Source organism: Osmerus mordax, chromosome 10 (assembly GCF_038355195.1).
Source record: "Osmerus mordax isolate fOsmMor3 chromosome 10, fOsmMor3.pri, whole genome shotgun sequence".
Lineage (NCBI taxonomy): Eukaryota > Metazoa > Chordata > Actinopteri > Osmeriformes > Osmeridae > Osmerus > Osmerus mordax.
In genome coordinates, this window is record NC_090059.1 from 8,091,880 (window position 1) to 8,108,202 (window position 16,323).

At 53.7% G+C, this 16,323-nt stretch overlaps 1 protein-coding gene across 1 annotated transcript in view; it reads right to left on the reverse strand.

Annotated features, from left to right (window-relative positions):
* Positions 1–16,323, reverse strand: part of myo15b (myosin XVB) — a 33,689-nt gene that overhangs the window by 560 nt on the left and 16,806 nt on the right. The window contains 42 exon segments of the mRNA XM_067245166.1: positions 161–294; positions 425–555; positions 770–894; positions 1,036–1,184; positions 1,407–1,503; positions 1,917–1,994; positions 2,094–2,188; positions 2,391–2,521; positions 2,620–2,696; positions 2,952–3,028; positions 3,145–3,217; positions 3,520–3,550; positions 3,683–4,010; positions 4,317–4,428; positions 4,758–4,899; positions 5,073–5,188; positions 5,418–5,536; positions 5,741–5,816; positions 5,950–6,009; positions 6,172–6,257; positions 6,260–6,277; positions 6,658–6,805; positions 7,607–7,732; positions 7,963–8,058; positions 8,966–9,072; positions 9,732–9,804; positions 10,106–10,194; positions 11,080–11,158; positions 11,359–11,429; positions 11,591–11,697; positions 11,803–11,976; positions 12,084–12,156; positions 12,466–12,574; positions 12,576–12,636; positions 12,854–12,906; positions 12,908–13,039; positions 13,041–13,094; positions 13,351–13,425; positions 13,427–13,453; positions 13,585–13,702; positions 13,954–14,021; positions 14,366–14,428. Of these exon segments, the coding sequence (XP_067101267.1) occupies positions 161–294; positions 425–555; positions 770–894; positions 1,036–1,184; positions 1,407–1,503; positions 1,917–1,994; positions 2,094–2,188; positions 2,391–2,521; positions 2,620–2,696; positions 2,952–3,028; positions 3,145–3,217; positions 3,520–3,550; positions 3,683–4,010; positions 4,317–4,428; positions 4,758–4,899; positions 5,073–5,188; positions 5,418–5,536; positions 5,741–5,816; positions 5,950–6,009; positions 6,172–6,257; positions 6,260–6,277; positions 6,658–6,805; positions 7,607–7,732; positions 7,963–8,058; positions 8,966–9,072; positions 9,732–9,804; positions 10,106–10,194; positions 11,080–11,158; positions 11,359–11,429; positions 11,591–11,697; positions 11,803–11,976; positions 12,084–12,156; positions 12,466–12,574; positions 12,576–12,636; positions 12,854–12,906; positions 12,908–13,039; positions 13,041–13,094; positions 13,351–13,425; positions 13,427–13,453; positions 13,585–13,702; positions 13,954–14,021; positions 14,366–14,428 (4,158 nt within the window).

Consider the following 16,323-nt stretch of genomic DNA (forward strand, 5'->3'; position numbering starts at 1 on the left):
GGACGAGCACAGCAGGGGGAACCACTGTCAGGCTGTCTGGAGGCTGGATCGTTCAGGACACAGCTCTGTGTGTGTGTGTGTGTGTATGTGTATGTGTGTGTGTGTGTCCATGTTGGTCTGAGATGTATGGAATGTCTGGGGGGGTTGTGGGGAACCCTACCTGTGTTTTGGGTTGGCAGAACAGCACCCCCTCCTGGCCGACGGCGACCACGCAGGGGGAGGGGCAGCTACGCTGGCTGACCTTCTGGGCCATGAAGATGTTGGTGCCGAACAGAGGCAGGGAGCACAGCTCATCTGGAACACGAGGGGAGGGGAGGGGAGGGGGGAATGAACAGTGAGTAAGCAGTAAGTGTTGTACTGAGAAACTGTCACAGCCTCCCCATGCGGACATCGCTTTGTAGGCAGGTAACGTGAAGCCTCTCACCCAGGACGGCTCGTTTGGCATCGCTAGGGCTGAGGGAGGCCATGGCGGCCAGCTGGGAGAGGCAGGAGGGCAGCAGCTGTTGGCTGGTGCTGCCCCCTGTCTGTCCGGGGAGGTAGTCCTTCAACTCCGCCCTGCGGGGAAAACAGAGCAGGAACCATGAACGACCCAGGGACAGGGGATGGGGTTGATAGGGAAGTAGTTGATGACAATAGAGCTTGGAGGATATACAGTAGGATGAGGGAGGTAGAATGATGATGGAGGTAGGGTTCGAGGGAAGTAGAGTATGGGGGAAGTACAGTTGGAGGGAGGTGTTTAAGGGGACATGTTGACAGTGTTGGTGCTCACGCAGAGGGCTGGTGTTGCAGGCCCAGGGCCAGGTGTTGAAGGGCACTCAGCTTGGCCAGCTGTTTGGAGAGGGCGGAGTCCGAACCAGGAAGTAGCAGCTTCCCATCCAGGTAGTCACCCAGCACCTGGACACACACACACATCATGGGGTTGCTAATGATACCTGTCAGCTGTGGCGATTCTAAATGACTGTATCTGTAAGTAGGAGTGTTGCTATGGTGCCTGTTGGTAGGGGTGTTGCTACGGTAGGGGCATTGTTTAAGTACCTGAAGATAGTGGAACTCGATGTAGAGGTCATTGGGGAAGGTCAGGGGGTGTGTCCAGACGAGCCGGCGGAAGGAGAGACCGATGGAGCCGTCGTCCAGCAGGAAGTCAAACAGGTACTCAGCCGGATGGATGGGACGCACCATCCCATCTGCCCCAGCATGGAGAGAGGGAGGAGAGGAGGAGAGACAGAGCAGAGACAGAGCGATGAGCTTGTAATAAAACACAGCTGTGTTGTTTACATGCAGTACAGTTTCTCTCTCTCTCTCTCTCTGCTCCCTCTCTCCTTCCCCATTCTCATCTATCTCTCTCTTCCCCCTCTCTCAGACCCCTCCTCCCTCTCCCCTCCCCCCCAGACGGGTGAGTGCAGCACCGTGGCCCCTGGTGGCTTGGATGAAGAACTCCTGAACTTCTGAAGGATCCTGGATGCCCATCTCAAAACAGAGCTCCTGGACAATCTCTAGCGCCACCTACACCCACACACATACACACACACAAATGCATATATATTTACACACACAGGGAGGAATAAGGGCAACTGGAAATGAGTAAAGTGAGAGAGGTAGAGGGAGGGATGGAGGTAGAGGGAGGGAGGGATGTAGTGATATAGAGGGGGGGATGGAGGGAGATAGAGGGAGGGATGGAGGGAGGTAGAGGGATGGATGGGAGGGATGGAGGGAGGGAGGGAGGGAGAGAGAGATGGATGGATGGAGGGAGGGAGGGAGAGAGAGAGGGAGGGAGGGAGGGAGGGAGGGAGGGAGGGAGGGAGGGAGGGAGGGAGGGAGGGAGGGAGGGAGGAGGGAGGGAGGGAGGGAGGGAGGGAGGTAGAGGGAAGAAGGGAGGGAGGTAAAGGGAGGGAGGTAGAGGGAGGGAGGTAGCCTACACTGAAGCTGCGGATCTTGCAGGGGAACTCCACCCCTCCTGGGAACTGGATGGGGAAACGACGAGTACTCCTGCCAGCCTGGAGGAACACACACACACACACACACACACATGAACTGTGGTGTCTATAAAGCATAAGCATGTTTACAGTGCAAGTGTGTGTGTGTGTGTGTGTTACCAGCAGGGCATCCAACTCTAAGTGGGAGGGGACATGTCTGCGGCCGCCATGCGTCAGGGAGCGCTTCAGGTTGTCCTCACACACACGGGCCAGCTCTGGAACACACACACACATACACAAGTTAACAAACACGCACATGTTAACACACACACACGGGCCAGCTCTGGAACACACACACACGTTAACACACACATGGGCCAGCTATGGAACACACACACAAGGGGCCAGCTCTCACACACTCACACACGTTAACACGCACACACACAGGCCAGCTCTTGAACACACACACGTGTGTACCTTGGTAGGGGTGAGTGGGGTTCTGGGTGATGTCTCGCAAGTGGCGGCTGGCGTACGGTTTGAGGGTGGAGGAGCAGGGGAAGAACCCCGTCACCAGGTTGAGGAGACGCCAGCCCAGAGTACAGCGCTCCCTGGAAACACACACACACCCACAGTTACACACACACAGTCACAGGGTCACAGGGTCACACACAAACACTCTGTGTCTCTCTCCTTCCTGGTGTCTCACCTGTGGGGGTTGTTGGTGGTCTGTCTGATGATCTGGCAGTAGATCTCATCTCTCAGGAATTCCTTCTCCTTCCCCAGCTGCAGACACAGGAACGTGGAGGAGCCAGGATTCAGCTTCAGTTCAACTATTGATATTTATATTCAACTCCCATTCAACTCCCATTCCATGAACCATTCAACTCCCATTCCGCTCCTTTTCCATTAACCATTCAACTCCCATTCAACTCTAATTCAACTTCCATTCAACTCCCATTCCATGAACAATTCAACTCCCATTCAACTCCTATCCCATGAACCCTTCATCTCTGGAGGTCCAGTGCACTGGGGACTAACCAGCACAATGTGTTTGATACAGTCTCCTTCTGAGAGCTCATTCTTCATGGTCAGGTCTCCCATGAACATCATTACACCTGCAGAGATTAGGGGGAGGTTACATGGGTTTGTGTGTGGTGTGTGTATATTGTGTGTGTGTGTGTGTGGTGTGCGTGCATGTGTTGTGTGTGTGTAGGGGGGGGGGGACACCTACTCAAAAAGGACTGGACAGCCAGTTCTTTCAGCTCAGGGTCTAAGAAGAAAATGAGAGACTCACTGATGGGGACCTGTCAGAACACAGAACACAGGTCAGAGATCAGAGGGGAGAGAGGAGAGGAGGGAGGGGAGAGGGGAAAGGGGAGGGAGGTTGGACAGGAAAGAGGTGAGAGGTTGGAGGGGAGAGGTGAGGGGAGAGGGCAGAGGTCAGACCATGTTCAGGAGGGTAGAGGTGAGAGGTCAGAGGGGAGAGGTGAGAGGAGAGAGGTTGAAGGGGAGAGGTGAGGTGAGTTGAGAGGTGAGGTGAGAGGGCAGAGGTCAGACCATGTTCAGGAGGGGAGCAGGATCTCAGGGAGGGAGGCTGGTACTCTACCTCTGTGTGCTCCACCAGTTTGGACACGTCTCTGCGGAGGAGAAGGAGGGAGGGAGGGAGAGAGGGAGAAATGGTCATACTTACATCCAGAAATGTGATGTGAACACCTGGACTTTTCTGTTCTATTAACCTGTCCTCCGTCAACCTTGTCACCCTGAGTCACCTTGTGGCAGCATCTCTGAAGTATCTCATGGCAAAGTCCATCATCAGGTACTGAAGGACCTCAATCTCCGACCCCTGGATTGACCCTAGGACTGACCCCTGGATTGACCCCTCCCTGCTGGGCTGGGCGGAGGCGGAGCCAAGGATGGGGCCAGGGGCGGGGCCAGGTGCGGGGACTTTGGTGGCGGGGGGGCGGGCCGTCCTCATGCTCTTCCTCCTGTTCTCGCGGCGACCCAGGTGGTAGTTGTGGTAGTCGGGGGCGGCGCAGGGCTGGGTGAGGTCATCGGGGAAGAGTCCGGAACGCCCACCCAGGGACCCGAAACACCACCCTGGTGGAGAAAGAGAGAGAGACAGAGAGAAAGAGAAGGGGTAACAGGAAGAGGAGCAGAGAGGAGGAGGGAGAAAGAAAGAAAGAAAGAGAGAGAGAGAGAGAGAGAGGGGGGGGGAGAAGAGAGTGGAGGAGAGAGAGAGAGATGGGGAAGAAGAGAGAGGAGGAGAGAGAAAGAAAGAAAGAGCAGGAGACAGAGAGAGACATTCAGTAATACCTACACCACAGTCCTCCTAAAGACCCCAACCTCGAGGGACATAAAGGTTAGACGGGAAAGGGGGATGCGGGCGCCCTCTGATGACCTCACCTGGCTGCAGATGCTCCATGGGCAGCAGGCTGATGATCTCACCCTTGCGGAAGCTGAGCAGGCTCTTATCATCTGTCACATAGCTCTTCAGAGCGATCACATGATCTGAACCCTGGGGGGGAGGAGGGAAGGGGGAGATGAAGAGAGAGACGGAGAAAGGGACAGAGAGGAAGTGAGAAAGAGTGACATAAAGAGAGGTGTAGACAGAGAGAGAGAAATAGCTTTTCATTATCTCACTTCTTTGGATTCTTTATTGAGTATTGGTGATGACAGGATGATGATGATGAGGGGGTTGTTGAAGGCGTGTGTGTGATTTGTCCTTATGTGTGTGTATGGTCCGTGTGTGTGTGTGTGTGTATGGTCTGTGCATGTGTGTATGTGTGTGTGTGTATGGTCTGTGTATGTGTGTGTGTGTATGGTCTGTGCATGTGTGTGTGTTACCTGTATGAGCTCCTGGAGGAAGAGGCGGATCATGGCAGAGATCTGAGGGGCTCTGGGGGAGGTGAGGTACAGGTGCTCGCTCTTCAGGACCAGCCCCACCGTGTCTGCTGCCTGCAGCTCCACAGACAGCAGCTCCGCATAGCTACACACGCACCATACACACGCACACGCACGAGAAAGTGTGTGTGAAGACGTGTGTGAAGGTGTGTGTGTGCGTGTGTATGTGTGTTAGTGTGTGTGTTAGTGTGTGTGTGTGTGTGTGTTAGTGTGTGTGTGTGTGTGTGTTAGTGTGTGTGTATGTGTGTGTGTGTGTACCTGTAGCTGCGGAGCAGGCGGAGGTGTTTGGGGTTGATCCCTGATGCTCTGATCACCTTCAGGAGGCGGATCCCACGATGAGACACACCCAGAACCTGAGCGTCTCCACTGTCACTCTAAACACACACACACACACGAGAGGAGAGGAATGCACGGGGCAGAGAGAGAGAGGGAGAAACAGAGAGAGAGAACACGAGTGAGACAGATACACGGAGAGTGTGAGAGAGAGTGACAGACAGAGAGAGGGAGAGACAGAGAGAGGGGGAGACAGAGAGAGGTAGAGACAGAGAGAGGGGGAGACAGAGAGAGGGAGAGACAGAGCATGTGTCCTGAATGCTGACTCACTTTGACAGGAAAGAGGCGTGTGAAGTAATTCTCCCAGTTGTCTCTGGCAGCCATCACTATCCTCTTCTTCATGCTGTCATCCTGGAAGGTGCTGACACTGGTGCCTACATGGAAACTGGCTGGAGGGAGGGAGGGAGGGGGGTAAGGAGGGAGGAAGGGGGGAAGGAGGGAGGAAGGGGGAGACAGAGAGATGGAGACAGAGTAAAAAGACGGATATGAAGAGATGAAAAGAGAACACTTATTTCTCATCAGAGCTGCATGTGTGTGTATGGTGTGCTGTGTGTGTGTGTGTGCATGCAGAGCTACAGAGAGGGGGTCCTCACCCAGAAGATCCTTCATCTTCCTGCGCTCTTCTCTGGAGATCCTCACACAGCTGTCTGAGTATGTGTCTCTCATGATCTGAACACACACACACAGGTTAATCAGGGGTCAGTATACTCATAGACACAGTACAGACCACACAAAACATTCCGACTAAACAGGAAGTAGAGATCACACAGGAAGCAGAAACCAAACAGGAAGCAGAACTGACCTGCTCACACAGGAGATTTAGGATGTATGGGTGGTTAAACTTCTCTCTGGGGTAAAACACCTGAAAGGACATGAAGAAGGAACACATGGTTATCAGTGTTGTGTGCGTGCATGAGTGTGTACTCCGAGCGCAGTGTATGTGCTCTGCGTGGTGTGTGTGTGCCCGTGTGTGTTATTTGGGTGGTGTGTGTTCTGCATGGTGCGTGTGTGTGTGTGTCCTCACCTCCTTGCGCAGGAACATTTTCCCAGGCATGGCTGAGTAAGAGAAGTACACGCTGGCAGAGAACCTGTGAAGCTGGGAGCGAACACTTCCTCCTCAAACATGCTGTCTACACACGCACGCACACATACACACACACATATACACACACATACATTCATACACACACACACATACACACACATACTCACACAAACAAACACACACAAACACACACACACACAGTCGACCGTCAGTTGCTTTGCTGTTAAAACTGCCAAAAAGGTGTTATTCAATCTTAGCTAACTAGACAGAATGTTTAGGAAGCACTCATTATTTATGAACTGAAACCGTTTCCAAAGCAACCATGACGGAGGACAGGGGGGAGAAGAGAAGGAGGGGGGATGGGGGGGGGGGGAGAAGGACAGAGGGAAGGTGGGAGGGAAGGGTGAAGAAGGGAGCGGGGGAGAGGGGGAGAGGGGGGAGGATGGGGTGGAGTAGGACACTCACTCAGGGAGGGGGCTGCAATGGGGGGGGGCTCGGGGATGCTCTGGGCGAGGGGGCCGGGGGGCGGTGGGGCAGGGGTGGTCTGAGAGGTGAAGAGATCGGCTAGGGAGCGCTGCTTCTCCCTCATGCTGTTGGAGACAGAGCGAGGCCCCTGGTGGAGGGAGGGGAGGGCAGCGGGGAGGGCGGGTCAGGAGGGGGAAGGGGCGGAGGGGAGGGCTGCCTCAGAGGGGGGTTCTTCTTGGCTGGACTGCTTGGGGAGGAGGGGTCCACTGTTTCTGAAGGAGAGAGGACACAGGCTTAATAACCAACAAGCTAACCCACTAACAAGCTAACTAACGAACAAACTTACTAGCTAACCAACTAACTAACTAGCTAACTCACTAACTAGCTATCAAGCTAACTAACTAGCTTACCAGCTAGCTCGACAACTAACTATTAACAAAGTAACTAGCTAAATAACTAACTAATTACTTAACCAACTCAGTAGTCAACTAAAAACGATGTAACACTAATAGCACAGTTTTTTTCTTCATTGTGTGTGTCTGTGGGGGGGGGTCCCTAAACTCTTATGCTCCCCCACACACGCTTTGAACTTTCAAACAATCCAAACATCTGTCTGGGGGGCTCCACCTGCTGCTGTTTGGGGGGCTCGGGGCCCCGTCTCAGCTTGGCCAGAGCCTCCTCTTTGGGGTCGTTCTTCTTCCCAAACTGCTTGGCCGGAACCCTGGAGAGCGACAGACACCACGTCATCACCTGCACATGAACTACGACCTTTGAACTATCAACCACCAACAAGGCCAGGGGCCACAAGAGTGGTGACTGTGACATCATGCTGTAGCAGCAGAAGTTGAAGACAAACCTACAAAGGAGATGAGAGAGAAGAAGGGAGAGAGAGGTAGAGAGGTAGACTAAGAGAGAGAGAGAGGGAGGGAGAGATGGTTCCAGACCTGACTGGTTCGAAGGGTTTGGGCTCCTGGACGGGCCGGGTCTGGTACTGTTTGATGATGTCACGGATGTTGGTGCTGGGTTCTGGTTGGGAGGGGGAGAGCGGTTCTGGGGTCGGTCTGGGGGGGGTGGGCTTCAGGACAGGAGAGGAAGGGCGGGGCTTGGCTGTAGAGGACGGGACGGATGGAAAGATATTCACTTTATATTTTTGTGGCCTTTTTTGGCTTCATTTGACAGAAACTGTTAGAGATAGACAGAAATGTGTGTGAGTGACAGAGGGGAAGACATGCAGAAATGGCCCAGGCTGGATCGAACCTGCCTTACGGTCGGGGGGCAGGGGGAGGAGAGGGTGGGGGGACTCACCTTCAGGTTGGGGGGCAGGGTAGTGGGCTTGGGCCTGCCTGGGAGGGACTGGTAGTAGTGGGCGGGGCTTGGTGGGTACTGGTTTTGGCTGAGAACCTGGATGGAGACAGAGGGAGGGAGAGAGAGGGGGAGAGCGGGGGGGGGGGGGGAGTGGGAGAGGGAGAAGGAAGGGAGAAATGGAGAGGGAGGGAGAGGGAAGGGGAAGAGAGCAAGAGAGAGGGGGTGGGAGAGAGAGAGTGAGGGAGGAGAGAGAGCGTATGTATATACAGAATGTGCACATGCATGTTTGAATGTATGCATACTACATGGTATGTTTTACTTTGGTACGTTTAGAAGTATCCTTAGAGAATATATTTAAAAAGCACTTGAAATTAAAAATGTATTATTTGATTATTATCTTATATAGTAAATTGATTGTTATAATAGTCCATCATGTGTAACTTGGCATTATTATAATTGTTTGGTTGTGATTGCTGATAATAAGTTATATGATTAGTTTTTTACATGTACATGTGTTGTCCCTTCACTGTAGACTGCATTGTTTAACCTGAACATTCATCCCAGTAAAGCACATTGAATTGAGAGGGAGGGAGAGGGAAGGCAGGAGGGGGGAATGAGAAAGAGGGCGAGGAGAGAGAAGAGGGCAGCAGTGTGTGAAGGAGAGGTGAGAGGTGGAGTCAGATTGTTTCTTATGAGAGGGCCGTCTAGGGCGAATCTATGAGAGGCCATCTAGGGCGAATCTCCTGAAAGACTTGCTCCTCCACATTATGAGAGGCCGTCTAGAGCGGATCTATAGTTTCTTATCCTCCTGCTCCTCATCCCAGGAGACAGAACTTGCGAGTCTTCTCTTCTCTCCTCTCCTCTCTCCTCTCCTCTCCTCTCCTCTTCTCTTCTCTCCTCTCCTCTCCTCTCCTCTCCTCTCCTCTCCTCTCCTCTCCTCTCCTCTCCTCTCCTCTCCTCTCCTCTCCTCTCCTCTCCTCTCCCTCCCCTCCCCTCCTCTCCTCTCCTCTCCTCTCCTCTCCTCTTCTCTTCTCTCCTCTCCTCTCCTCTCCTCTCCTCTCCTCTTCTCTTCTCTCTCCTCTTCTCTCCTCTCCTCTCCTCTCCTCTCCTCTCCTCTCCTCTCTCTTCTCTTCTCTTCTCTTCTCTTCTCTCCTCTCCTCTCCTCTCCTCTCCTCTCCTCTCCTCTCCTCTCCCTCTCCTCTCCTCTCCCCTCCCCTCCCCTCCCCTCCTCTCCTCTCCTCTACTCTCCTCTCCTCACCCCTCCCCTCCCCTCCCCTCTCCTCTCCTCTCCTCTCCTCTCCCTCCCCTTCCCTCCCTCCCCCCTCTCCTCCCCTCCCCTCCCTCCCCCCTCCCCTCCTGTCTCCTCTCCTCCTCTGTCCCTCGCGTCTTTTCCACTCTCTGTTCTGTTCTCCTCTACTCTGCTCAGTTCGGTTTTCTCACCTATCTTCTGGAAGAAGTTTCTCTTCTCCTGAAAGGACTCCAGCTGTTCTGGATCAGTGAAGTCCACCTCTCTCTCTGCCTGGCAGGGCGCACACACACAACGCTGAATTAATACAAATACAGAATATACAGGATATGCATATAAAAACATACGCACATCCCCCACACACACACACACACCAACCTCCGGTATGAAGTGCGGCACGCGTGGTTCCGGGCGTCTCAGGCTGGGGGCGCGCTGAAGGGGGGCGTGCTGAAGGGGGGCGGCGGGGGCGCGGGGGGGACGGGGGTGCGGGGCCGAGGAGGGGGCTGGAGGACGGGAGCGGGGCGAGCCTGCCGCCTCTGCTGCTCCTGGGTCTGCTGCTGGGACATGGTCATGGCCTGCATGGTCATCTGCTGAGCCTGAGGAGGAGAAGAGAGGAGGGGAGAGGAGAGGGAGGGGGGGGGTGGAGGAGAGGAGAGGAGAGGGAGGGGGGGGGGGGAAGGGGGGGGGGAGAGGAGAGGGCAGATGGGAGAGGTTGTGGGGGTAGGGAGAGGAGAGGAGAGAAAGAGAGGGTCGGAGAACAATGTGAGGCAGGGAGGGAGAGGAAGAGATCAGAGTGAAGGGAGACAGAATGTCAGCTCAGCACAGTCTTGTGGTTCAGGATGGTTCATTTGTAGTTCTGAGCCAGGACAGATGGAACTACATCTCCCAGGGCCTCACCATGAGCAGAGCCTGCTGGTGGATGAGAGCCTGCTGTGTTGCTGCCATCTGCTGGGCGTCTACAGGAGGCGCCTGGGGCTGCATCATAGCTGCAGATGAACGGGTCACTGTGTGAGTGTGTGTCAGTGTGTGTGTGAGTGTGTGTGTAAGTGTGTGTCAGTGTGTGTAAGTGTGAGAGAGTCTGCGTGAGTGTGTGTGTGTGTATACGTGCGTGTGTCCTACATGGCATGGTTGGCATCATGGGCATGGCTTCCTGGCATCATGGTTGGCATCATAGCGGGGGACCCCGTAACCCTGGCATGGCCGGGTTCATCTGCATCCTGCATGGAGAACAAGCAGAACTTGAGTCTGACCATCGAAACTCTGTTGCTCTTCTGGTCCTTGAACTGCTGTCCTTTCTGCGTACAGCACGTCACCATGGTGACAAGCGTTTGGAAAATGAACGTGAAATGTGTGTTTGGGAATACGTCATAGAACAAAGGGATGGGGTGAAAAGGAGAGAGATGGGAGGAGGAGGAAGAGAGAGGTGGGAGGAGGAGGAAGAGAGAGATGGGAGGAGGAGGAAGAGAGAGATAGGAGGAGGAGGAAGAGAGAGATAGGAGGAGGAGGAAGAGAGAGATGGGAGGAGGAGGGAGAGAGAGATGGGAGGAGGAGGAAGAGAGAGATGGGAGGAGGAGGAGAGAGAAAGTGGGGGTGGAGCGAAAAGGAGACAGAGAAGAAGAGACCAGACTTGGACTCACCCTGGTATCCTGGCATTGTCATAGGATACCCTGCAACACACACACTCAGGATCAGACAAATTATAACTTGAAGGAATATAATAAGATTATAAATAGAACATGGACAGAGGGATGGAGGAGAGAGAGAGAGAGAGAGAGAGAGAGAGAGAGAGAGAGAGAGGAGAGGAGAGAGAGAGAGAGAGAGAGAGAGAGAGAGAGAAAGATGGACAGGGGGATGGAGGAGAGATGTATTACCTGTTCCTGTGTACATGCCAGGCTGCATCCCCCCTCCTCCTCTCATCCTCCTGTTCAGCATGGCCATCCTCTCCATGTCCTGACACACACACACACACAGATTCAGTTCCACAACTGTTAGACAGATGCAGGAGTTAAGTTACACACAACTCCTAGTAACCCTCAGTAACTAAATGATGGAACGCAGGCCCAGAAAGACCAGCTACACAGGAACTCAAGAGAGCATGCTGGTGTGTGTGTCTGTGTGTGTGTGTGTTACAGTGTGTGTGACATACTGACCGGGGGTCCCTGGTCCAGCACAGGAACAAACAAGTCATCCACATAATCATCCATCGGACGACCACGAGAACCTACAGGAGAGGAGAGGAGGAGAGGAAACAGAATCTAAGACAGTACACAACATCAACACAGGAGTGAGGAGCTGGTCACAGCCATCCATCCAGACATTCCAGCTGGTGTCCAGCAGGCGGAGAGAAGCAGTCATTCAGGGAGGAGTCGTACCGTCGGAGGCCTGGTATTGGGGCCTGCCCCAGGCGGAGGGGTCCAGGGGGGGGCAGGCCCGGGGCCTGGCCGGAGGGGGCCGGAGGGATGAAGCCATCCAGGTCTTCTGACATCATCCTGACACAGACACAAACCGAGGCGGCACCGCTGAAGTAGATCAAGCGAATGTGTGCGTGTGTCCGCATGTGTGCGTGTGTCTGCATGTGTGTGTGTGTGTCGTACCCGTCTCCGTGGTTGCTGAACAGGTAGTCGGGCTGGGAGGAGGACGCCCCTAGTGGCAGGGCGGTCTCAGCTCCAGCCAGCAGGTCCATGACGAGGTCACTTCCTGCCAGGTCCGACCAGCCCTCGTCTTCCAGAAGAGACACGGACCAGCCCTGAGGAGCCTCCAGCTGTCCCCTGGAACACACACACACACATATATACAGTATACACACCCACATCCTACACACACCACACACACTCACCCACACAGATGTGCAGGTGCACGCAGGTGTGTGTCGTACCTGAAGAGGAGCAGCCAGGAGGCTAGCTGCTCTCCTGTGGTCCACGACTCCACCTCTGCCGTCAGCTTCTCGTCTAGGAGCGGAAACCACACGCACGTCAAGAAACACAGCATGAACCACACGCACGTCAAGAAACACAGCATGAAACCACACGCACGTCAAGAAACACAGCATGAACCACACGCACGTCAAGAAACACAGCATGAACCACACGCACGTCAAGAAACACAGCATGAACCACACGCACGTCAAGAAACACAGCACGAACCACACGCACGTCAAGAAACACAGCATGAACCACACGCACACATCAACAGACACAGCAGAAACCACATGCACGTGGTGGTGCATGTGTGTGCGGGGTGTTTGTGGGTGGCCTCACCATTGAAGGTGTGTATGTCCAGCACCATCTTGCCCCTCCTCTGATTGGCGGTCCACTCCAGTTGGGTGGGGGGGTAGAGGCGGGCAGCGCGGGAGGGCAGCTGCATGGCGGGTCAGCAGCTTGTGCTGGCAGAGAGAGCGGTACTCCCCAGGGCCCTGGTCCGAGACGTACCTGGAGGTATCACACACACACACACATACACACACCACAAGGTTAGGGTTAGGGACACGGTCAGGGTTGTGGTTAAGGTTTAGGAGAAAACTGGATTTTGAATGGGACTGAATTGAGTCCCCACCGGGGTAGATAGACAAAACATGTGCGTGTATATGTGCATGCGAGCGTGTATGAGCGTGTGTCTGTGTGTGTGAGCGTGTAGGAGCGCGTGGACCTACTTGAGCAGGGTTTCTCCAGGACGGGGGAGGGGGTGAAGGAGCTGAGGCAGGCAGGCCAGCAGCAGCCAGGCCCTCAGGGAGCCCTCCTGGCCCTGGTCCTCCCAGGCGTGGTACACCAGCTGGGCCAGGATCTCGTCCCTCAGCGGGGGGCTGCGCTGGCCCTGCTCCACGATGTAGTTCCCCCAGGAGCTGCTCCTGCCAGCCGCTCAGGTCAGAGTCCTCCGCGAAGCGGAGGATCTGGGGGGGATATATGGACAGAGAGAGAGAGAGAGAGAGAGAGAGAGAGAGAGAGAGAGAGAGAGAGAGAGAGGAGAGAGAGAGAGGAGAGAGAGAGAGAGAGAGAGAGAGAGAGAGAGGTCAGACATTCTACCCAGACCCAACATCTGGCAAACAGTAATCTGTGAAGGTATATCCTCATGTATGGAGGTCTATCCCCCGCTTGTTGAGGTCTGCGTTGAGGTCTATATTTGTGTGTCGAGGTCTATCCCAGTACTGACCAGTTATATAGATCTCCAAGGGCGACTCGGGCATCCTCAGGCTCCAGGGAGGTCAAAGGTCGCTGGAGGGAGGAAGCCCTGAGGTTGGCACCAACCATCCTGACACGCACCCACGGGAACAGGGAATGTGTGAGCGTGGGAGAGTGGTGGCATGTGTACATGATAGTGTATATTAGCGTGTGTGCATGCGTGTGTATGTACTGTGCATGTGCGTGTGTTCACGGGCGTGCTCACCTCAGTGTGTTCTTAGCGTAGCGCGAGAAGGGGTGGCGGTCTATATCGCGGGGCAGCGAGAGGCTGTGCTCTGCCTTCACCTGGGGCAGCGCCACGATCCGTCACCCCTGAACCATGCTGCCGCTCCTGGTGGCCGTAGCGAGAATTACATGAAGAGACAGCAAGGGGTAAACACCCATCTATCCCATTCGAATAATCCTATTGACCCCATTCCGATTGAAAAGTACAGAGAATTTTCAATTGGGTTGATTATGTAGAATGAACAAAAACGGTTATGTTGTATGAATATGGTTCTGTTGTATGAAGAAGGTTCGTTGAGAACATGGGTCTACTTCCTGGTTCTGTTGCCAGGTTCTGTTTCCTGGTCCTGCTCACCTGCTGCACTGCGTAGTCTGGCTGAGAGCTCCGCTGGGATCTCTAACATTCCCACATCCTGGAACACACACAGGGATTAACCACTCTGGGATTAAATACACCGGGATTAACCACTCGGGGATTAAATACACCGGGATTAACCACTCGGGGATTAAATACACCGGGATTAACACTCGGGGATTAACCACACCGGGATTAACCACACTGGAATGAACCATTCAGGGAATAACCATACAGAGATGAACCACACAGATATGAAATATATTAGAGATTAAGGAGGAAGACATATTTTACGGCTGTAGAAGGCCAAAATCAGCTATTAAACCAAACGACTAAACTGTCATTTAGCAAAGAGAGGGGTTTGAAGTTGTGTGTGTCTGTGGTGAAGGATGTCTCCTGTACCATTCCTGCTGGGGATGAGGGCTTCTTGGAGACAGGATCAAACTTGTTCCTCTCCTTGTTTTCCTGTAAAACCAACAAACAAACAAACAAATCCACAAGTTAACAGAATATCAGTAACCTCACCATCATGACCTCACCTGGACCTCAGGTGATGATGTGAACCAATCACAGCTCGATCAGGAATACAGAACAATGCTGAAAGAAGTGGCCTGACAACCTCATACACAAGACATCATTTTATGTTTTGGGTATGTATGTATGTATGTGTGTGTGTGTGTGTGTGTGTGTGTGTGTGTGTATGTGGATATGTGTATGTACGCTTGTCTTTCTCCCTACCTGACCAGGTGTGTTTGAGAGCCAGAGGCATGAACACTAAACACACCAGGAGTCTTGAGTCTTACAGTCCTATTCTTAGAACCTCTCTCACTGTTATATACCCTGCCCGCGCCCATCTACCATCGACACCACCTCCTTCGATCTCTAGCCCCCGCCCACTCCTCCCTCTGCCCCTGGCCCCGCCCATAACAAGAACATGGAGAAAACGTTGATCAGGCCTGTTTACAGCTGGTGACTGATAGAGAGGAAGCTGATGGGTGACTGGCCCATCACACTGCCCCGGTTCATGCGTGGTGTTCGGGGTGGGTAACAAAGAGTGTGGGCTTCAGATCCACTCACACCCAAGCCCATATTTTGACACGCACACACACGGATTTCGTCACAGACAAACAAAGGCGCATGTACACAAACACACGCATGCACACCCGTATGCATATTCCACTCCCACACAGATACGCATTTTCCCTTTTACAGCTGAACTGCTGGGAGCTGACCTCTCTCTTTCCCTCCCTCCCTCCCTACCTCTCTCTATCAGCTTAATGACAGTAACAGCGTTCACAGTCCAACTCCAATAAAAACAGTGACACAGCGTATGTGGAATCCAATGGCCGACACAAAAGCACCAACATACACAGGAGGAGATGTACATAGGAGTGGAAATACTTTGTGTGGGATGAGACCTACTGGAAGGCACGGATCAACGAGCAAGCCGGAGGAAGGAAGGAAGGAAGGAAGGAAGGAAGGAGAGATGGAAGAGACGATAAGTTCCCAGGTAAACGGAGTGGAGATGTTCAGCCAAGCACCTATCTCCCTGTCAGTGAAACCTAACACCGGCAGTCTCTCCTCTCCTCACCTCACCTCTCCTCCCCTGCACTCCTCTCCTCCCCACCTCTGACTGTCACCTGATAGCAGACAAATAACCCTCCAATAGAAGGGAGGAGAGGAGAGGACAGGGGAGAAGAGAGAAGAGAGGAGTAGAGGAGAGGAGCGGAGAAGAGAACAGAAGAGAAGAGAGGAGAGGAGCGGAGAAGAGAGGAGCAGAGAAGAGGAGAGAGGAGAGGAAAGAGGAGAGAAGCCGAGTTCTGTACCAGTCAGGACGGTAGCAGCTTACCTGTTCAGCAGCAGAACACTTCCCGACAGAGAGAAAGACCGACTGACTCTCACCTCAGTCACCGAGGCTGAAGTCCAAGAGAGGAGCGTAGCAGGAGGACGGTGTGTGTGCACGCGCGTGCGAGCGTGTGGGTAGGCCTGTGCTGTTGTGTTTCAGTAGGCACCTGCGTGTGTGTGTGTTTTCCTGTGTGTGTTCCTGTGTGTGTGTGTGTGTGTGTGTGTGTGTGTATGTTCCTGTGCATCAGATTCAGGATCACACAGTACGGGCGTGGCAGTGGTAAGAAAGAGAGTGTAATTGGATGGGAGGAGGTCAGCTGGTCTGAAATATTTAGAGGACAGGAGGAACGTCCTGCGTGTTGCTGACGCTGGCGGAGAGAGGGAGGAGCTGTGCGCATGGTTAAACATTCACCTCAGCCTTTTACACCCTGGTTCAATTACTGGAAACACAAAACATCACGACTAATCCTGATCTGCCTTTTCTATGTTCTCTGAGAGAAGGAGAGAGAGAGAGA